A 21,792-nucleotide genomic window follows, 5' to 3' on the forward strand; every position below is an offset into this window, starting at 1 on the left:
CGCGTGTGTAAGCTGCTTTTTCGACGAGTGTGAAATCGGACCACCATTGAAAAACCAGACATATCCGCTGATCGAAACGCGGTCCTCAGGACACGATGCCCAGTCTGAGTCACTGTAGCCGTGAAGGTCTGTGCTTATGTTGACACCTCCATAGTGAACGTGCATGTTGAGGGTACCGGCAAGATAACGAAGGAGATGTTTTGCCGCTGTATAGTGACGAGGCTCGGGTGATGCATTGAACTGCGCAAGGCGCATGACCGCCAGCGCTATGTCGGGCCTGGTATAGAGGGCCAGATAGAGTAATTCGCCCACTAGTTTGCGATACTCTGACGCCAAGTCTTCAACATAAGGGTGAACATCGGTATCTCGTCCAAATGGAAACTTTGGGTCCATAGGTAGAACAACGGAGTTGCAGTCGAGCATACCATGCTCGTCAAGAAGGTAGGTGATGTATTCCGTCTGGTGCATCCAAAGGTCGCGAGACGTGCGGTTGCGTTCGAATTGTATACCAAGGTATTTCGTCACCGCACCCAAATCCGCGATGCCGAAACGTTCACCTATCTGCTTCTTCACCCAGTCCAGGAAGGCGCGTTGATTCGCTGCTGCCAGACCATCATCCACATGCCAGGCTATGATACAGACTGTGCGTGTCCCATTGCTGTCCACGGTATCGTAGACGAAAACAGTGTAATCCGCTCCACAACGCAGGAATCCCAGACGAGTCAGCACTTCCCTCAACAACTCATACCAATCATATGCAGCTTGCTTCAAGCCGTAGAGAGAGGATAATAGATGACAGACCAGGCGACCACCCGATGCGTCGAAGCGCTCAAAGCCAGGCGCTTGACGCATATAGACGTCTTCCTTGAGTTTTCCCCACAGAAACACTTGTTTTGCATCGAAACAATCAAGTTCCCAGTCCAACTTAGCTGCCAGCGCCGAAATGATACAAATCGAAGCTGGCTTGGCCACAGGCGCAAAGGTCTTGCTGAAATTGACGCCCGGAATCTGTGAAAATCCCTGTGCTACCAGACGCGCTTTGAATGCAGGTCCGCCTTTGAGATCCTCCTTGAACTCCAGTACCCAACGACATCCAATGGCTTTGCGATCCGCAGGTAAGGCGACCAGTTCGTAGACGCTCATTTCCGACATCAGATTCATCTCCTTGCGCATAGCAGCGAGCCAGTTGTCACGGTCTGGACGGCGAAGTGCCTCGTCGTAAGTATTGGGCGGGATCTTGAGATCATAGCCAGGAGTCGACGGGTTTTGACGAGTGTCACTGCGAATTGCAATGCACGCTTGCTCGACAACAATCAGATTTGCAACCGCGATAGGAAAACCAACCATCATAGTGTCAGGCTTTATCTCATCCTCGTCGCTGATCTCAACTGCTGATGCTGTGAAGGGATCGGTAAGTGCATTAACTGTCCTTTCAGCGGTAGATAGGGCAGGCGTTTCCTCTGGGCCACCCTCGACCGATGGGTCAGGTGAGGGACAACAGGAACGAGGGGAATGTCAGATCCTTCAGGAGCATCCGGAGGAGGTACACCGTTGATTCGTGCCAAACAGAGCTCACGCTGACATGCCAGATGAGCACGATCTGCCATCAGTTTCTCTTGATACTCACGGCCGCGCTCGGTGTTGACACGAGCACGAGAAGAGGTCCGAGGTGGGGGAAGATGGTACTGGGCAGGTGGAGGAACACTGGCGGGCGCAGATGGTCTTGAATGTGACGGGGGAGATGTGGCTGAATGTGACGGGGGAGTTGTGGTTGAATGTGACGGGCGAGACGTGGCTGAATGTGTATTGTCGTCCTCGTCATCCAAATCTGAAAAGGGTGAGCCAGAGAAGGACTCGTCAAAGATGACATCCCGCGAATTGAAGAATGCTCCAGTGACCTTGTCGCGAAGGCGCCATGCTTTTACGCCAGGCGGATACCCCATGAAGACGGCTTCATGTGATTGTGGTCCAAGCTTCTCCTGAAGTTCAGGAGGGATGCGAGCGAAGCAACGCGAACCAAAAACGCGCTGTAGAGAATCATGCCTCTCATGGCGTGATATGGCAGTTTCCACTAGGGAGTATACAGCACCAACTCGCAGCACCACTCTGTGTACTATCCACAGTGATTCCTATATGACGCGCAGCTTTCCCGCGCAACGCGCGCCATTCCCGCGCTTCGCGATGTATATGCGCGCGCGCGTTCCCGCGCTTGCGCGCCCTATAGCGCCAGCCATCCAGAAGCATTCATCCACTGTCCACCAAGCTCCCTAGTGCGTATATTTCTATTTCTCTCATTGCATATTATTCCATCTTTATTTTTATCATGGACTCTCACATATATATATTTTTACATACCTACTCGGTAGCGCTTCGGCTCCGCATGACCGCGCTTAGGCGCGCTATATAAGCGCCAGCAGTACATACTATTACTGAACTGAACTTTCACCTCCCATTTACCTAGTACTTACTACCTAGAAAGTCGCAGTAGGACTCTATTCATTAGCACATCACATCTCACATCTCTTATCTTGTTTTATATCATCACTTAAGCATAGTCTCTCATTTCTGCATACGCGCGCACGCTTTCCCGCGCTTCGCGCTAATACGCGCGCGTGTTCCCGCGCCTTGCGCGCACCTGCGCTTTCTCACGCTTCACTTCTGCGCGTACCTCTAGATCTTTGCTGCACTCGCTTCCCCTATAGGGTCGAACGCACTTGCCATCTCAAGTATCGCAGACTAGGCAACGCGCTGTAGAGACTCATGCATCTCATAGTGTGATATGGCGCTTTACACTAGGGAGTATACAGCACCAACTCGCAGCATCACTCTGTGTACCATCCACAGTGATTCCTATATGACGCGCAGCTTTCCCGCGCAATGCGCGCCATGCGCGCACCATTCCCGCGCTTCACGATGTATACGCGCGCGCGCATTCCCGCGCTTGCGCGCCCTATAGCGCCAGCCATCCAGATGCATCCATCCACTGTCCACCAAGCTCCCTAGTGCGTATATTTCCATTTCCTTTATTAGCATAGTTCCACCTTTATTTTTATCATAGTTTCTCACTCATATATATTTTTACATACCTACTCGGTAGCGCTTCGGCTCCGTATGAGCGCGCTTAGGCGCGCTATATAAGTGCCAGCAGTACATACTATTATTTACCTTACTTTTCACCCAACTTTACCTAGTACTTACTACTTAGAAAGTCGCAGTAGAAATCTATTCATTAGCACAACACATCTCACATCCTTTATCTTGCTTATATCTTCACATAAGTTTAGTCTCTCTTATTTCCGCTTACACGCGCGCGCTTTCCCGCGCCTTCGTACCTTGCGTGCACCTGCGCTTTCTCGCGCTTCGCTGAAGCGCGTACCTCTAGATCTCCGCTGCACCTGCTTCCCCTTTAGGGTCGAATGCACTTGCCATCTCAAGTATTGCAGACTAGGCAACGCACGACCTACAACTTTTTAGATACAGTCAGGAGCATTTCTTTGTTCCTCTCAGTATTGTTGTTTCTACAGCGCGACCTTACAACTTTTATAGATACAGTCTGGAGCTATCTTTGCTCCTCACAGTATTGTTGTTTCTACAGCGCAAATGCGAGACATCTGGCTGGGCTCCATGGAGCATTTCGTAGGGTGTCTTGCTGGGCAGGAGTGCATGAGATTCAGACCGGTTGAAAAGATACGCAACACATAAGGCGGCTTCCCCCCACAATGATTGGGGCAGCTTTGCATGGTCAAGCATTGCATACATGCGCCCCTCAACCGTTCGGAGGACACGTTCAGCCTTACCATTCTGTTGATGTGCGTAGGGCGCCGATAACTGACGCTCAATGCCTGCAAGTTCCAAGGACCTTGTGAAAGCTGCGTTGAGGAACTCTCCTCCATTGTCACTACGAAAGACCTTGACACGCTGACCAGACATATTCTCCCACCGGGCACGAACAAGCTCCCATGCATGAAGCGCCTGATCCTTAGACGCCAGAAACTGTAGATCAAGGACGTTTGTGTGATCATCAAGGAAAACAACAAAATACTTTTTCCCATGCGGTGTCTCTGTAGGGATAGGTCCGCAGAGATCAGAGTGGACGAGCTCCAGGAAGCGTGAGGCCGGAGGCGAATCAGAAGGGGGGTATGGTTGCCTAGGATGCTTTCCTAAAATGCAAGACTCGCACTTGGTGAGCGGTGCCGCGGACATGACAGATGCGCCCTTGGTGAAGAGAGGGAGCCAGCGAACGGCGTTTCCACCTGGATGGCCCATCCTGGCGTGCCACAAGTCCAACGTTAAAGGAACATGCACAAAGGCACTAATGTCCACTGATGGCGCTTTGCGCACGGTCGCCGTGGGGCCAGGAGGAAGAAGGAACTCTAGGTCGACAAAACAGAGTTTGTTGGTGAGGAGGGCCGAACCAAGAAGTGCTCCTCCGTATGATAGGTCGCAGCGTGCTGGTGCTCCAAGGAAGTTACACCCCCAGCCCCGATCCACCATGTAACCCACCAACAGTAAGTTGATCATGGCCTCCGGTGCGTGTAAACAGTTGGTCAGGCGTATATGGTACTTCTTTCCTCCGATCGTCAAAACTGCTAGACAATCGCCACGGCCCGAAGTAGATAAGCTCCCATGATTTGCGGTACGCACTATCACGGGGTCTGCCGTCGAGTAAGACCAGAAATACTTGCGATCCCGTATGAGGGTCGTCGTAGTGCCCGAATCTAGGATGGTCGAGAGTGCTGCTGTCATGAAGGCCGCCATATTGGTTGGCGGGACGTCTGAAACTTCCGCGATGGATGTGCATGCAAGGTCGCCGAAGAAGCCTGCAGCTGCAGCAGAGGATCCAGCAAATGCCTCAATTGACGAATCTTCGAGCGCGAACGCAGCGATGGGAGGTACTGGTGGGTTGGTAGGTGAGGGTGTTATAACTGCAGCGGCAGCTGTCTCTGCCCTCTTGGCCTTTTGCCAAGGAGCCTGACCTTCCATGCCGCCACCCTTCCTGTAACAGTGGGAGTGGTCATGATCACCTTTCCCACAGCCTGGCATGACGCAAAAAATACCCTCGGGGTTATGCTTATGCTTCCGAAGACCCGTGATTGTGTTAGTAGACACTGCTGGTGTGCCACTTGCCACAGTCGTTGCAGCATTGGCGTACTCGGAGCCGGGGCCACTGAAACCTTTCTAGGCGCTGTGATGCGATGCCTCAGCAGAAATACGAGCTACACAGTTGTCAAACGTGAGTGGAGTCGCAGCTGCGTTGGCATCCTGGATGCGCTGTTCCAAGAGGACTTCAAATTGTGACCAGGCCGCCATGTTCGGAAGACCACGAAGAAGTTGAAAGATTGCGTCATCATCTGAATATGTGCCTCCCATTCTAAGGAGGCGTTCACGCAAGGTTGTGTGACTCCCAATATAATTGGCGACATCCGCTGTATCCTTCATTTGCAGAGATCCAAGAGCTTTCCGTACGAGGTACTGTGAACCTACGTCCGTGCGGCTGTAATGGTTGGCAAGTGTCTTCCACGCTGCACGTGCGGATACTGTATGATCATCTGAAATAAACTGCTGGACGGAGGTAGATAAACGCCGAGTAATGATTGCTTTGGCCTTTAGGTCGTCAACGAGCCAAGCACGAATATTTTTCGTCTCATCAGCAGTTGGAGCGCCCGGAATTGCCGCAACAGGTAAATTGGATGCGACACCAAGTATATCTGTAGGGTCAGTGGAAGTCGAGACATGACACCAAAGGTCCTCGACCCCCAGCGCGTAGATAACTTCGCATTTCCAATGGAAATAGTTGTCCGGACCTGTTATTTCCGGAATATGGTCGAGTTTTCCCATAACGAGAGGAAGTACGGAAACAGGAAGGATGTATAATGAGTTGTTGCGACTGAGTGACTTCGTGTGTGGTTCCGCTTGAAAGCAGGGCTCATAACCTGTTAGAAGCTAAGAGTATAACACGCTCAGTGTTGGAGATCAACAACTAAACATTGATAGTACCTAAGAGTATAACACGCTTATGAGAGAAAATAGTATAAGACAAAGTCGGCGAGATAAGATGAAGACAGACATACCTCAGTGTTGGAGATCAACAACTGAGGTATCAGAAGACGAACGACGCGAGAATATAAACCGAAAGAATCACATGTTAAAACTGAGAAAGGAAATAGACGAGTTTACATTCCAACAAGTACCCGTCGTAAACGTCATCACTTCATGTAGACCGCGAAATGGAAATTTGTGTGATGTTCTGTGATTGCACGTTGTTCGTGTGTGGATATTGTTTGCATGCATTCGTTTGCAAGTGATTGCATTTCTGCGTCTTTGTATATCGATATTATCGAACTCCCCATATCTCTGTCGTAGCATCACTCGTTTTTGCCTTCATTGCAAGAGATCGTAAGTGCGATTACATGGTATTGCTACCTGCTTACAGTTACTGCTACTACTAGTACTATGAATAAAAACCCTGCTCAGGCTGAGGCTGGGCCTTCTTCCTCTCTGCCTGTCAGTATACGTCGCAGACAAGCTCAGCAGGCTAATGTGAGGCGAGCTGCTCAAGAAGCCAAAGAAGAAGCTCATCGTAACAACGAGAATATTGGTTGCCATCGCCAATATTCGACGATGGCTGTTATCGTTGACGAGCGTTACAGCTTGTCACTTCTGCAACATTCAACTACTAGAAAAACTGGGCTACTGGCATAGGCGGCATTTCATCTGCGAGATAAATTACAAACTGTTGACAGCTGGTCATAGTGCGCATACTAGTGTTACAGAGAACGTAATGAAAGCGAATGTTGCGAAACGAGTTGAAAGGGACAGCTCCTTCACCACTAAACACGCGTTCATTTACCTCCCGCTGCTGCCCTTGCGGCCTTCTGTTTCTTCTTTCTTTCTTTCTTCTTCGCACTCCCGTTCCCGGGCCCGCGCCTCCCAAAGTACGTGTTTTTTATCTCCCTTAGCAACTCCTTCAGTAACCCGCCTTGATAGGCACGAGTCTCCTTCGGAAATATTTTCCTCGTCTGAAGAGTATATGTTCTCAAGTCTTCCAAGGATGCAAACAGTTTCACAGGCTTCCCAGTCCTCTGTGAATCAACCAGGTCTACAAGGTTGACATGCATGTCCCAAACGCGCTACACAAGCAACTCAGCCACTGCGACTCGCCTAAAATAATGATCCACAAACCTTGCGACATTTCTTGACAGAATTCGGAACGGGATCAATCCTCAGCACACCGCACAAATTCTGCCAGTTCGAGATGTCGTTTTGATCAATTCCGAAACGCACATTAAATTCATGAACGAGCGCGTCATTGAATCCCTCTCGTGCTAGTGCTATGCGCTTCTGATGATCTTTGACGTCACATTTCAGGACTTTGACGAGGCGGCCGAAGTTCTGGTATGAGGGCTGTTTCTCGTCGAAGGAGAACGATGCGAATTGAGCGAAAAAGGCGGCGAGGGGCATCTCGTCAACGGGAGGCGGAGTGGGCGTGCGCCTTGAATCGGCGCTTTCGCTCCTTCGCTATATTTTTCGTCAAAAATAATTCAAGGGAATTTGGTCGGAGCTTACCTCTGTACTGGAGGACATAGTATATGGGAGGGCTTATAGAATGCAAAAGATGGGAGAAACCCCTGTGCTGTACTACATCGCGAACAGACTCTTATGCAAGGAATATCGAAGCGTTCATGTTCGCCTCGTGGCTTACGTGGATGAAGAACCCTGCGGAGAAGGATCGTTATTAGCTGGATATGGTAACTGACGTCCAGAATCCAATGACTGTAACATGATGAGTGTGCATGTGAATCGGCCCTAGATCTTGACGAGTACGAGTCACGGTCAAATTGTGGGCCCGTGGAACACCTGTCTTTAGCTAGTTCTTCGAAGCCGGACTGTAAAATATACCATCTCTGCTGCAACTGCACGGATGTCATGAGGCAACCAGAACTACTATGTACATATAGTCCTGATCAAGAAGTGACCAGAGAACGAACCCTTGCTTCGAGGCACACGCGTAAGGATAGCGGAGTGTGGGGCCAATGTGATTTGCTTCATAAACAAACATTAAAACGCTACGAGAAACACACTGTTCCGGATCTCACCGTTCTTGTGAATTCGAAGTAGATGATCGTGTTGGATGTAAAAAATGATGACCTTGCTGCAATTCGTCTCTATATCACGCTTGGGGATCAAAACAGTAAGTATTCTGGTAATACAATTCACACAATACTTTGTGGCTGTTGGGTACGACATTCGACGTAAAACGCGAGCTTCATTCGTAAATGTTCAACGAGTTGAACTCAAAAGAAGCATTCTTTAATGCTGACGGGTTGTTGCCTACGTAATCTGACAATGTCACGGTGGGATGAATTTTTTGAGACTCGCTAGAAGAGTGAATACTCACCAACACATGTAGACGGACATCAGATGCGGCGTAAACTGAACCTGCCCAATCTCCGCCTGGTTAAGCCATGTATATCAGGTTAGGTGAATGTTCAAAAACGACGGCGATCACACACAGAATCCCCGACTCCCACTTTAGTGGGAAGAGGGTTTCGTCAGATCCAAACGTACAGGCACCTATACGCTGAAGTGTGGGAACCTTTCGGGTTCTAAAACTGTACAGTTGAATGATGAGTCATCAGAATGAATGCGTGATATATCATATTCCAGCTGTCTCAAACTTCTGGAGGACATATATGGAGCAGGATCGGTACACGTTTTTGGTGCAGTTGGACTCGCTCTTTCGTGACCTTCCAGACCCAAGGGCTTTGACGATGCCACGCTTGAACCGCCATGACATTGGAAGTGAGCGCGAGAGTTTAGTTTGCTGCAACTTTCTTGTTGACCATTTTTTCTTGTAGAATCTGGCGGTTTGCTCAGCCCCAGCAAAACAAAGATGTCAGGTCAGAAATTCGTTGCAGCACCGAGTCCAGTCAGGTGAAAAAAACGAAGGTGAGTTAATACTTAACTGAACGATTCATCATCTGATTTGACGTAGATTATTTGCGTCTCCGTGATTTGTATGACCCTGAAAATCGCTACTCGGGTCTTGCGCAACTGGGCGACACTAAGGTCGACTCTCCGGACCTTCGCAACGAGCATGGAGTCCTTCTCAATGTTAACGATTACAGGACAAAATTGCACGACGGCGATGTCGTGGAGGTTGAAGTCATCTTGAAACTGTATGTTTGTTCATTTACTATGTCCTCGGCTTTCTCTGACAACTGTTACCAGTTGAAACATCAGGCCGTCTAAAAGTGCACCGCCCAACAGTCGCGATGGTAATGGCTCCCGTGCTTATCAACTCATACTGCGGCGTATGCAGTTGCTGCCATGCGCAGCCTACACGAAGAAGGCTCTCTATGACTTGAAAGGCAAAAGGAAGGCCGCTGACGAGCCTCAAGGCCAGTCACCTTCGAAGATGCCAATGAAGAACCATGACATCTTCGACATGGACCTGGGAAGTGAGGATGAGTAGACTCGTATATTGTTCAATTCGTCTAGTGCTACATTTGACCTGCGACTTGGTGCCTGATTGCTGTCCATACTCAAATGCTGTATATTGATACTGTTTGCTGTCAATCCATTGTAATTTCTTGGAGTCGGGGACTGGCGCTTTCCAGCGCCGCTACGATGTAAGGTTGATGATAATGTTTTGCGCTCCAAAATGAGTGGAGATCGCAATGAGTGTCGGCCGGAAAGTATGCGACGGGTGTTCCCTTTGAAATTAGGGATTCAATTACATAAAGCCTGTGGGAATAACATACCCAATAGCTAGACTTGACGTCGCTTGGAACAGAGCCACTCGTCCTCTCCCAAAAGTTTCAGTATGTAGTCTAGTCCAGAGTCGAATGGCACAGCGATATCACTGCTGTGCAATCCGACTCTGGACTGGAATGTCCAATAATTCCCTTTTCACAGCGTCACCTCATCATTTCTCTCATATTGACTCAATCCAAATCTACGACCACACGCCCGATCCTCCTGCAGAAGCCAACAGATGCAGCCAAGTAAATGTTCGCCAAAGCCAGGTATATACGTGGTTTCTTGTGATTCATTACTGACAGCCCACAACCTGCCAATATAACTGACGGGAATTGGGTGGCTGAGGGATTAGGGCTTCAGGTTAACCGTGATGGGTTGGTTATGCTTTGAGGGATCTAACCAAAGGATCTGACGTCCATTCCTTTCTCGCATGTCACCCTCTGATTGAGTGTCTTCTGTTCGACGTGTAGATGAATGTTTAGTCTCCAGGCCTTATCCGCGCCCAGATCCAGGACCAGGAGCTCGTTCTCCTTTTGATTCAGTGGGTTGAAGATGGTTTGATGGGGATGAAATGCCGGGCCTTATTTCAACCTACATGGTCAAATGCCACTGAAAGCGTCCATGGCTTTAGCGAGAGTATGTAAGGGGCAGGCGTTGATATCGGAAGAATATTGTGCCCTAGGCATACTGGGTGTGAATGCGAGAAAGGGAAATTTCCTCACTTCAAGTCCGAGTTCATTCCCGAGGAGAAGCTTGTTGCTTCCGCAACATTCAACTACTAGAGAACCTGGGCCACTGGCATAGCTCACACATGAAAGTCATTGCCATCGTTAATGTCCGAAAGATTATCCGGTCGTGTGCTCATGCACCACAGGGAAGTCAACTAGAAGCTTTACAACGACACCTAATGTACAAGCGCATCAGGGAAACGTAATCCACTACAGAATGCTACAGTCCGCTCTGTAGCATTCTGTAGCACAATCCAACCCACGGATGAGAATGACATAAGAATCGGAACGTAGATTCTAGTGACGCCTACGCCTGCCCCGGGTCTGCGTCTTCTGACCAGACCTAGACACGCGTCCTTGTCCAGGATTCATGATACGGCGGAGCAGGTACCTTAAGAGACCACCAGCATACGCATTATCTGTTGGAAAGAACTTTCCCGTTGCTTTGGTATACTCGCTCAGCTTCGCCTCCGAAACAAATCTGGTCACTGGTTCCTTGGTCACATTTGTATCGACCAAGTCAACAATATTGACATGAGTGGCTTTGACCGCCTAAATGCGACCATACTTGTCAGTATAACACAGGCGGTAGCAAGTTGGGCTCCTACCTCGCGGCATAATTTGAGAGTGTCAGGAATCGGTGAAATGCGGACGATCTGACACAAATTGTGCCATGAAGTGAGATCATTCACATCCGTGCCATATATCTCGTTGAACTGCCGAACAAGGGCGTTCTTGAAATCATTGTGAGCTTTCTCTCTCTCTTTATCATCCCTATCCCAGCAAAACTGGCCGCACATCCGATAAAACTCCGATGAAACTGACGCAGACGAATCGTAGTCGAACGTGGGGTGTGTTGCAAAGAAATCGTCTAGAGGTGTCTGTGTCTGTGTTTTGGACGGCTGACGTTTGTCTTAGCCTGTCTGTGAGATTGAAGGCGGCTATATTGACCTACACCATTGGTGACTTCAGACCCTTCGTCATGCGCAAACTTGCACTTGGAGCCGAATCGACAAGTAGCTGTCTGTGAATAACTGTGGCACACCCTAGAGGACGATGGCATCTTGTAGTAACAAGTACTACACGTCGTACTCGTCCAGAATATAGTCAGGTGTGGGGGGTCTTTATATATCACGGAATCCGGATCACAGAAAAGGATAGTCTTTGCGCCTCACCAATTGATCAATATTATCATGGGGACCCCGAACCACAATTCACAAAGCTTCGTGTGGGAGAAAGGTGTACCCTATCGAGAGATAGGAGTGTATACTTACGTATGCACAGCACACGCACCCAAACTTCGACCGCATAACGGGATTGCATTTCAAATCACGACTCGTAACAAGTCACTGTTCGGCGCTCGCAGCCGTCCGAGGTATCTCGTTGCAACTGTGCGACAGGAATTTTAAGTGCCATTATGGTACGGGATACAGAGAGCGGGTAAGGCTTAGTTGTGTCACCAGCTAGTCGATGAACATGATATTTGAGTAAACAAAAGCAGTATAAACACACCCAAGGTGTTTCAATAGACGCCAGGATGCGAGGCTGCTTGCTTGGGATGCTAGAAAAGCCTGGCCTGGGACTGGTGTCAAGAAAAAATTGCGCATAGGACATAGTTTCAAAATTACAAGTGGACCAATTAAGTATGCGGTAGTAGTAAATCATGAGGCATGAAAAAGAAGGCATAGTGAACACGAGGAAGGGCATACAGGCATGATTATCAGTAAAAAAAACCGTCAATCAAATGCTCACCACCCAAACGTAAGATCTCTCCCGAATTGAGCATATCGACCCAGCGCGCCAGAATAAAATAAGAACAAAAGCGCCGCAAAGAATATAAGTTGTCGTTGCTGTTGATATAGAGTTACGCTTGTTTTGCTACCTTCGGCCTTCCCAGCGTTCCCCTTGACCGGTGCTTCTTTGCTGTGTGCTTCCTGCGGCACGTCGGGAATGCCTGTGTCAGCACCAGAGTGTTCAGGGTAGTGATGAGACACGCTTTCTCCCACTACGCCATTATCGAGTAGTTTTGATATGCGACCTAGCGTCGCTTCCATAACGCGTTCGACCGCGGCATCGTACTGCCGCACAATACGTAGGCGGTCTGCGCGTATGGAAACGGTGTCTTCAGAGGGCGTTGGTTCTGTATTGGAAGACGAAGAATGAGCATTGGGGCATGAAACTGCATGAGATACATCAAAAGGTACGTCTCGGAAGGGCATACACGGAACAATAAGTCTCCCCTGCGAAACAAACACGACCAGCACGTTTCAAGAGCATCACAAACTCACCGTACATCCAAACAACACCCTTCGAATCAGCCAACACTTTTAAAGCAAGTGGCGACAATCTCCCCTTACACTTCTCCTCAAACGGCTGCATTCTCTCCAGATCGATCGCCTGTCACGTTAATCAACATTTTGGTAGACAGAGTACCAGTAGGCAGCACGCACCGAACACCGCTCCAAGGCCCACTTACCCTTCACTTTCTTCAAATTCAACTCGCCCGTAGGTTCGAGCGCAAAGTCGTTTTTTAGCGCAGCCCATGGCTCCTTTATCGGATTTTTACCTTGAGTCCATTCTGGGAGGAGGTAAACGCGGACGTGTCTGTTGGCCCAGTAATTAGTACCAAGCGATGTTCATATAGAGCTCACACACCTAGGTGGACAGGAATATGCGAGTGGACTGGGATTTTTCCACATGTGCTCTAGATGCTCTTGAGGCGTGCGCACGAATATAGAGGGACCGTTACCCATGGTGCTGTGAATGAAACAGGCTGCCAGTGGCCATCGTGTATATAAAATACTATCAGGTGCTTGTTCCGTGTCGAGAACGTCTTGACGAGGTCGCGATGAGAAGCATGAAAACAAGAGAGCCAAGGAAACCGGATTTATGTAAATTTGTACAAGGCCTCAGCAGGGTATTACTTTGAAGGAGACGCATGAATGTTATTTGCCAGTGAATAAGTGTCGACCATAAAACAAGGTCACGAAAAGTACAACAACGTGCATTTGCTCCGCGTTCTCTCTTTTCAGTCTCAGATTCGACTCAAGTTTATCTCCGACTTCGTCTCCACGATCAGCATGCACTTTGGTTGGTTTTCAGAACGCATACAGGATCGGGGTCGGCGGCTCTTGGCTCAACTTTAAATTATTATTGCTATTCATAGTCATCGAATTTAAGTGCACCTTGTGTGGCCAGGGTAGGGTGAGGGACACCCTCTGAATTTCTCTCGAAAATGGTTCCAAATCCAACAACACATACATATACCGCATATGAACAATTGAAAAGTACTGGTCCGAAAATTAAAGTATGCGAAGCTGCAGTCCAAGGAAAGACTGCAGAAGTGTATCTAAGTTGGCTCACAATGTTGCGGCTGAATTTGCAGCTCTCGAGGAATCGAAGAGGACCAACTTTAATTATAACGAAGTTGAAGGGCTCGAGGGAAATGCTTTGGATTTTAGCATGTTGGATCGGATCGAACAAGGAATAATTACACATGCTATTTAGAGATCTGGTACTGTACGGTTGTATATCAATATGAATTAGGTCTCGGTACTAGATGTATCACGAATCAGGAACAACATTAGCACATCATTCAGTGGAACAACCATAACTTATTCAGACGAAATGCCAAGTATAAAATCAAAGAATCAACGGTACACTCCATAGTGCAGGAATGAAATCACTATTACGTGGAGCTAGAAGGATCAATATTAGCAACTGCGGGGATGGATGGTAAAGACTGAGAACTTACGCATCACGGCAACTAGACCAGTTTGTCCCATGTGCCATGCGGCTCAAGTCGAGCTCGGCACCTCCTCTTGAAATCACCAATGAAGTCCAAGGAGTATAAAATGCGTGTCGGGAAGCGGGAGGTACCCAGAAAAGGAGCCGACGATTGGGGCCCATCATCCGTCCATCAGCCTGCAGCAAGAAAGGGGTTGGATTACAATCATCGTGAGAGGTGGGTTCGAGCAAGTCAGCGGCATTGGGCAGGGCATCTTCAACTCTGGGCGAGAAGCAGATGTGGTGAGCGTGATAAGTGTTGGTTGGCATGATACGGCTTTCTTGAGTGAGAGGTGTGGTGCTGCGGTGAAGTGGAAATGCGAAGGAATCTGGGTCTCTGGACTCGGGGGATGGCTGCGGTTTCACTGCACTCCACATACGGACAGTCTTATCTGATGAGCCAGATATGATGCGAGTACCGTCCGGGGAGAACGAGACTGAATAAACCAATGCAGTGTGCCCCTCCAAGGGCTCTCCTAATGGCTGTCCGGTCGCTACATCCCACAGTCGCACAGTCTTATCTCCCGAACCAGACACGATGCGAGTACCGTCTGGTGAGAACGAGACTGACCAAACCCAATCAGTGTGCCCTTCCAAGGGCTCTCCCACTGGCTGTCCCGTCGCCGCATCCCACAGCCGCACAGTATTATCCGATGAACCAGATGCGATGCGAGTACTATCTGGTGAGAATGAAACTGAGTAAACTCCTTCAATGTGGCCCTCCAAGGGCTCGCCCAGTGGCTGTCCCGTCCATGCATCCCACAACCGCACAGTCTCATCCTCCGAACCAGACACAATGCGAGTACCATCCGGCGAGAATGAGACTGAGTAAACCGCTCCAGTGTGCCCCTCCAAGGGCTCACCCAATTGCTGTCCTGTCGCCACATCCCACAGCCGCACAGTGTTATCGTCGGAACCAGATGCGATGTGAGTACCATCTGGTGAGAATGAGACTGATCGAACCCAATCAGTATGCCCCTCCAACGGCTTTCCTAATGGTCGTCCCGTCCATGCATCCCACAGCCGCACAGTATTATCGGAAGAACCGGACGCAACGTGAGTACCATCCGGGGAGAACGAGACTGACCAAACAATTCCAGTGTGCCCCTCTAAAGGCTTACACAACGGCCGTCCCGTCCATGCATCCCACAGCCGCACAGTCTTATCTCTCGAACCAGACACGATGCGAGTATCATCTGGTGAGAATGAGACTGAACGAATCCAATCAGTGTGCCCCTCCATGGGGTCTCCCAATGACTGTCCAATCGCCACATCCCACAGCCGCACGGTATTATCGAAAGAACCGGACACGATGCGAGTACTATCTGGTGAGAATGAGACTGAGCAAATACAATTAGTGTGTCCGTCCAGGGGTTCCCCCAAGGGCTGTCCCGTCGTCGCATCCCACAACCGCACGGTATTATCGAAAGAACCGGACGCGATGTGAGTACCATCCGGTGAGAACGAGACTGAGCGAACCAGTCCAGTGTGCCCCTCCAAGGGCTCACCCAATGGCTGTCCCGTCCATGCATCCCACAGCCGCACACTCTTATCCTCCGAACCAGACACAATGCGAGTGCCATCCGGTGAGAACGAGACCGAATAAACCGCTCCAGTGTGCCCCTCCAAGGGCTCTCCTAATGGCTGTCGTGTCACCGCATCCCACAGCCGCACAGTGTTATCGTCGGAACAAGATGCAATGCGCGTACCATCTGGTGAGAACGAGACTGAGCGAACCCAATCAGTGTGCCCCTCCAAGGGCTCTCCTAATGGTCGTCCCGTCCATGCATCCCACAGCCGCACAGTGTTATCGTCGGAACCAGATGCGATGCAAGTACCATTCGGTGAGAACGAGACTGAAAAAACCGCTCCAGTGTGCCCCTCCAAGGGCTCGCCCAATGGCTGTCTCGTGCATGCATCCCACAGCCGCACAGTGGCATCTATTGAACCAGACGCGATGCGAGTACCATCCGGGGAGAACGAAACTGAGGAAACCAGTTCAGTGTGCCCTTCCAAGGGCTCACCCAATGGCTGTCCCGTCCACGCATCCCACAGCCGCACACTCTTATCCTCCGAGCCAGATACGATGCGAGTACCATCTGATGAGAACGAGACCGAGGCGATCCCTCCAGAGTGCCCACTGATCATGGTCTGGGCAACCGTCCAGTTCAAATCACGGCCGGATGCCAGACGAAGGATGTTCGGAAACCTTGCAGTAAAATTGGTAGCCATGGTGGAGCTGATGGGTGAGAATGGCAGCGCTGACACATATAGATGCGGGGTGCTATGCAAAATGATGCCACCAAACACTTGAATGAATCTTTGTACATCCATTGTGGTGGTCCGTAAATTTTCGTATCCAAAATGGCCCTATATTTATTTATGAGCTGTTCGTCCGACACTGCGTCGTAGGCATGTGCTCACCTTCAGCCACTTGGCAACGAGTGGAAGCCCAGTAATTGCACCGCTGATTGCGTTGAGAAGTCCGAGTGCTTCAATCCAGAACAGCAGTCGCTCGTGGTTGAAGAATGATCTAATCGCCTTTGCAAGCTCATCGTTGAAGTCCATTTTTTGAACATGCGTAGCCCAATGTCGACAGGAATAGGCGAGGTGTAGGGGAATAGATGTTTTGACTCGTTGAGGCAGTCCGGTATCTTCGCGATTAGGGAGGTATGATGACTCTAAATCACACATATTGAAGCGGAGGCCATGTTCCATCACTCGAAGTGATGCCAATGCTAAGTCGTGGTGTTGCGTCTTCGTCACGTCAACGAAAAAGTCTCCGCTGGATGATTTGTCTGTGAGGAACTCTTGGAAGGATGCGTGGAGGGGTCTGACGGGGATGCATGAGTCTGTTGTGCCACTGAGGAGGGATCCCATATGTCGTATGATGTCCAGTTTGTAATGTTTGTTGTGGTCCGGAAAACAGTCCCGCATGGCGTTGAGGGAATCGAACGGGAGGGGTTCAGCCGTGCTGAGTATTTGCCCCATCACGGAACGAAATCCCGCTAGTGCTTCCTGGTACTCGACATCGCCATACCGATGTCGTGGCCATATCTCTGCCAAAATAAGCCGATACATATCATACAACTTGTTTGTCCATTTCCCAGGATCGCGGTTCACAACAGTTTCAAAGCGAGACCTTGGATTTACGCCAGGAAGGTCTTCCGTGATGTATTCGCATGCGAGACGTGCCCACTCGAAAAGTCCATTGGCTTTCGCAGCGAGGTTTGCAAACTCTTCCTTCCCAAAGCACGACAACCCTTGTAGCTTGTCAGACACAAAAGCGCAGATGTCGCGCTCCGCCACTGCTGTTGGTATCTCGTCCATTGATAACCGTAGAGTATGTTGAACGTCATGAAACGCATCTTCTATGTCATGAAGTGGGCGAGAGGTAACGAGAATCCGAAAGTTGGATGGAAGTTCTGTAATTTTTGGAAGATCCGTGTTCTGAACTTTACCGGTAAGTATGCGGAGAAGGTCCCGCCGCGTCTCCGCTCCGCCGCTCTCGTCCAGCGCCTCGATCACAATCAAGACAGGTCCCACACTTGTCTTAGACAATTTCTTCAGTGGTCCTATGAGAAGCTTCTCCCACTGTTGGAAAATATCCTTCGAGTTCTTGAGTGACGTGGACTTTTTAACCGCATCCACCAATGATCGTCTCATCTCTGGATCCCGATCAGCTAGATCACGAGCGATGGTGGAAAAAACTTTTTCGTGGTGTTTCTCGGCTTCTTGGGCCTTGTCGAAGCAGAAACATGAGCCAAGCACTCCCATGTCGTTGAACCACTTGGCAATTGTGTGAGCGATGGCCGACTTGCCCGTGCCTGCAGGCCCAGATAGCCATAGCACACGTTCAGCAGCGTCTCCACTGCCATTGATCCAATCGGAAATTTGGGAGAGAATCTCCGTGCGCGTCCCTGATAGGCACTGTTTCGTGGTATCTAGTCCTACGCCCTTTGCATAAGCAATATCCCCAAGATCCAGGGTATCACCTGAAACAGTGTGAGTGAATGTGAAGACAGAAACGTGTCAGAATTCTTACCCGTACGTTGGACGAAGATGGCAACGTTTCGGTCAACTTGGTCCCGGAATTGTTGCATGAGTCTGTCCAAAGTATCGCTATACCGCTTAATGATGATGTTGGTTTCCGAGAGAATGCTTTTCCCAAGTCTCTTCCCTATGATAATAGCGTAAGATTCATGTACAAAGTGCGATAGCTTGGCGACTCACAAAAGCTCTTTGTCTCGGAGTAGTTCTTGATAAAATGAGCACACTCAAGAGTCTGCTGAACGATGTTTCCAACGATATTGCACATTGATTCAATTTTGCCAAGAGTGTCATCTTGGGTCATGAAGAGGTAAACTTCAGCCAATTTCTTGAGAAGACAATGGACTGATTGGTCGCGCTCTGCTTGAGTGATGATAACCTACATGGAATTATAATGAGCAGGAGATAGAACTCCGGGAGAAACCGAACGTACTTTGGATGCAGCAGACAACACGCCCAGCGCCATTTTTGCATACGGATGCACCTATAAAACTTGATTAGTTCGCTTCCCATGAACGAGAATGACCCATACATCCGTAATCTTCTCAAGGACAGCGTCGATAATCTTTAGGGGTTGAAGATATGTCGTCTCGAAGTCATCCATGGTGGTGAGACCTGCCGAGGTATTGCTGGCTGCGAACGCCTCAGAAGTCACATGTCCCCCGAGTAGCCTCATGCTTTCTGTACCCTCACGGGCACCCTGAAGTTCAGCATCAACTAGTTTGGGATCAGGACCTTCCTCCGCGCCAGAAGGAGCGGCTTGAATCTGTGCGATCGCTAAAATTTAAAGAAGAAAAAGCAAATCATCAGACGAAAATACCTGTACAGCGGGTGCTGGAGCACTTTGAAGTTCAATGTTCTGGACCACAATGGCGCGGTTTCGTTTTCGCTTGAAGGGTTTCTGCACAAAATCAGCCGCATTCAAGACAATCTGCATTCGCTCTACGCACAGGAAGTTTTTTTGTTAACCCATTTTTCAATTTCTGCAGGGACTGACAGACTCCTCTAAGAGGTTCGGCGCTCTGGACAACAAATACATGAGGGCTGCCAGCGATGAATTACAAAAAGCACGTACCTGGCTTTGACCAATATTTGCTTGGCTGCGTCTGTTGATTTCTGCAGGGGGGTCGGGCGTATGGTCTTCACTCATCACGAGTAGTCTGAATCGTAGAGTTGGATTAAGTTAGTGTGAGAGAAACGGTGAGGTACACTGCGAGAACTTGAAGGAAATGGACCTCAGATCCTTCGGAAAGATCCCTCGAAGCATAGTAACCAACACGTCACGGTTGACGTGAAGCGCTAATCCTTCAACTATGCAATTCCCGTCAGTTTATGTCGGCAGGTTATGGGCTGTCAGCAATAAATCACAAGAAACCACGTACCTGGCTTTGGCCAACATTTACTTGGCTGCATTTGTTGACTTCTGCAGGAGGATCAGGCGTATGGTCCTCACTCATCACGAATGGTCGTATATTTGGATTGAGTTAGTATGTATGTCATAGAGGTGCTCAAAGTGGCTCGTGGTTTTCACATGACTTGTCTCGTAATCACACGCTTCCGAACTAGCAAGTCATTGTACAATGTACAATGTCTCCATCAACACAAGTAACTGGCCCCACAGTACCTCAAAAATTGTCTGAATCTTGACTCATCTCTTGAATCCTTATTGTAAACGTCTTGGCAACTCGATATCCAACTCAGGATCAACCCAATGTGGCAATCCTTGAAGCGAGCTTTGATGTGCATTTGTTTTTCTTGTCTACCATGTACAACAACTTCGTCACTATGGTCATTTTCCCCACTCAGGGCATGAGGACTCTAGACACCTCGTCCGGGAAACATACTTAAGTTGGACCTGCTCAGGCAGTATGACACTCATCATCTAGATTCTGCTTCCTGCCTGCTATCCATCCCAACTTGAAATCCATCCACCAATACTCATTTTTGTAGCCATCCATACTATCCTCCAATGACTTTGAATCTCGCAGACATCGATCCACGTGATCTGACGGGAATGGTCGTGACGAACGACACTGATCGCGCAATCGGCAGTGGAAGCTTTGCAGACGTTTGGACGGCAACCTATACCAGGCAAGGTCATAGTTCTACCGTACGTGCTACTCAGTCACTAGTGACGTATATATTCACTCATCGATGTAGGTAGCTGTGAAGATCTTGAGATCATCACTTCTGTCAGACGACCGTCTTGTGGACAAAACCAAACGGGTATGTAGATCGTTTATGAATAGGTCATCCTTTTTACTTGTCTGCCTTCAGAAAATTTGGCGAGAGGCAAAAATTTGGAGCACGCTGGATCATCCCAACGTGGCTCGATTCATCGGTGTGTACTATGAACAAGATACACAGAGGAATGGTATCCCCCGTCTAGTATCAACGTTTTATAGGAACGGAACACTGAAAGACCGTCTGGTGCATATCCATAACAACCACGAGAGACGGCAACTTGTATGTATCTATTTCATTCATAGTCGCGCATATTCAATGATGTCTGGACAGCTTCTCCAATTTTTATCTGGATTAGACTATCTGCACTGCAACAAAGTCATCCATGGAGACCTCAAACCTGTCAGCACACAATTTTTATCTGCGGGAATACTGACTTATACTCATTGTAGACAAATGTTCTCATTGACGACTCTTGGAATGCAGTTTTGACGGACTTCGGCCTTTCCTATGTCCTTGATGCTCATGGTTTCACGACGACTACTGCAAATGCGGTTGGCACACTCCGTTACATGGCACCAGAGTTGATGAATCCCGCGAACACTTCGGCATCAGCACTGCTACCCACCGTGCAATCGGACATCTGGTCGGCAGGTATGACGGGTCTAGAGGTGCGTTCGAAAATCATTGTCACCAAAATTGCAGATACTGAGTGTGTTACTAGATTTTATCTGGCAATGTGCCGTACTTCGATCAGAAGGAGACTGGCGCGCTCATTCATTGTATCTGTAGAGGGAAAATACCCAACAGGAATAGTTACCGTCGAGTGTCAAGGGAGACATGGCCGGCGCTGGAGCGCTGTTGGAGAAATCCCGGGGAGCGACCAGCTGTATCTTCATTGATAGAATTCTTACGATAGAATTTATCCCAGTTTGCAGTAAGCTATATGGCGAAATTGTCATATGTAGATACAGAACATCCTTCATTGCATAGGTTATATAACACGGACTTGACGAACAATGCTATAGTTTTGGTTTCATATCATTAGTGAGTCCAATGTCTTCCAAGATCGACTTTGCCAACCGACCAACCAAAGGAAATAATTGTGAGTGAAGAAAAGCTTTTTCCGAGCTCGCCTGCCGTCGCGCATATCTGGCAGCAGTACCTTGTGATATTATGGCAAGCTTAAAAACAACCAGGTGAATATATACTATCCTGTACCTGGGTATAGTACGTACCCGGAAGAGTATCCAACTACGGACAAAGACCATTTCTTTGATGG

The 21,792-nt window shown here is 49.0% G+C and overlaps 5 protein-coding genes across 5 annotated transcripts; 1 reads left to right on the forward strand and 4 right to left on the reverse strand.

Annotated features, from left to right (window-relative positions):
- Positions 1–6,772: 6,772 nt before the first annotated feature.
- Positions 6,773–7,903, reverse strand: F5891DRAFT_434919 (uncharacterized protein). The gene is made up of 3 exons (XM_041371817.1): positions 7,567–7,903; positions 7,183–7,518; positions 6,773–7,130 (listed from the first exon to the last, which is right to left on the reverse strand). The coding sequence occupies exons 1-3, from the start codon at positions 7,582–7,584 to the stop codon at positions 6,843–6,845; spliced, it is 642 nt and encodes a 213-aa protein (XP_041224598.1). The 5' UTR covers positions 7,585–7,903; the 3' UTR covers positions 6,773–6,842.
- Positions 7,904–10,752: 2,849 nt separating this feature from the next.
- On the reverse strand, positions 10,753–11,934 carry F5891DRAFT_1041129 (uncharacterized protein; the record flags this gene model as incomplete). The annotated part of the gene is made up of 5 exons (XM_041362052.1): positions 10,753–11,042; positions 11,099–11,392; positions 11,446–11,610; positions 11,716–11,734; positions 11,835–11,934. Coding segments are annotated over 3 exons (714 nt in total), but the record flags the coding sequence as incomplete, so codon positions are not given.
- Positions 11,920–13,472, reverse strand: F5891DRAFT_1041131 (uncharacterized protein). Its single transcript, XM_041362053.1, has 4 exons — positions 13,146–13,472; positions 12,941–13,094; positions 12,779–12,887; positions 11,920–12,630 (listed from the first exon to the last, which is right to left on the reverse strand). The coding sequence occupies exons 1-4, from the start codon at positions 13,241–13,243 to the stop codon at positions 12,239–12,241; spliced, it is 753 nt and encodes a 250-aa protein (XP_041224600.1). The 5' UTR covers positions 13,244–13,472; the 3' UTR covers positions 11,920–12,238.
- A 5,384-nt stretch (positions 13,473–18,856) lies between these two features.
- Positions 18,857–19,828, reverse strand: F5891DRAFT_1173935 (uncharacterized protein; the record flags this gene model as incomplete). Its single annotated transcript, XM_041365641.1, has 6 exons — positions 19,709–19,828; positions 19,562–19,637; positions 19,402–19,486; positions 19,277–19,348; positions 19,147–19,227; positions 18,857–19,092 (listed from the first exon to the last, which is right to left on the reverse strand). Coding segments are annotated over exons 1-6 (579 nt in total), but the record flags the coding sequence as incomplete, so codon positions are not given.
- A 739-nt stretch (positions 19,829–20,567) lies between these two features.
- Positions 20,568–21,429, forward strand: F5891DRAFT_954608 (kinase-like domain-containing protein; the record flags this gene model as incomplete). Its single annotated transcript, XM_041375267.1, has 4 exons — positions 20,568–20,792; positions 20,844–20,912; positions 20,963–21,181; positions 21,235–21,429. 4 exons carry the CDS (start codon positions 20,568–20,570, stop codon positions 21,427–21,429), a joined length of 708 nt encoding a protein of 235 aa, XP_041224602.1.
- Between the last annotated feature and the right edge of the window lie 363 nt (positions 21,430–21,792).

The sequence above is a fragment of the Suillus fuscotomentosus genome (genome assembly GCF_016647785.1).
Source record: "Suillus fuscotomentosus strain FC203 chromosome Unknown F5891scaffold_35, whole genome shotgun sequence".
Lineage (NCBI taxonomy): Eukaryota > Fungi > Basidiomycota > Agaricomycetes > Boletales > Suillaceae > Suillus > Suillus fuscotomentosus.

Bases quoted from the DNA above. Each gene is read 5' to 3' on its own strand.
- F5891DRAFT_434919 (XM_041371817.1), bottom strand. The intron at 7,131-7,182 runs GTTTGTGGATCA...TTGCTTGTGTAG, and splicing joins CTGTCAAGAAATGTCGCAAG to CGCGTTTGGGACATGCATGT.
- F5891DRAFT_1041131 (XM_041362053.1), bottom strand. From the start codon at position 13,243: ATGGGTAACGGTCCCTCTATATTCGTGCGCACGCCTCAAGAGCATCTA. The intron at 13,095-13,145 runs GTGTGTGAGCTC...CTGGGCCAACAG, and splicing joins GCATATTCCTGTCCACCTAG to ACACGTCCGCGTTTACCTCC. The intron at 12,888-12,940 runs GTGCGTGCTGCC...TTAACGTGACAG, and splicing joins GGGCCTTGGAGCGGTGTTCG to GCGATCGATCTGGAGAGAAT.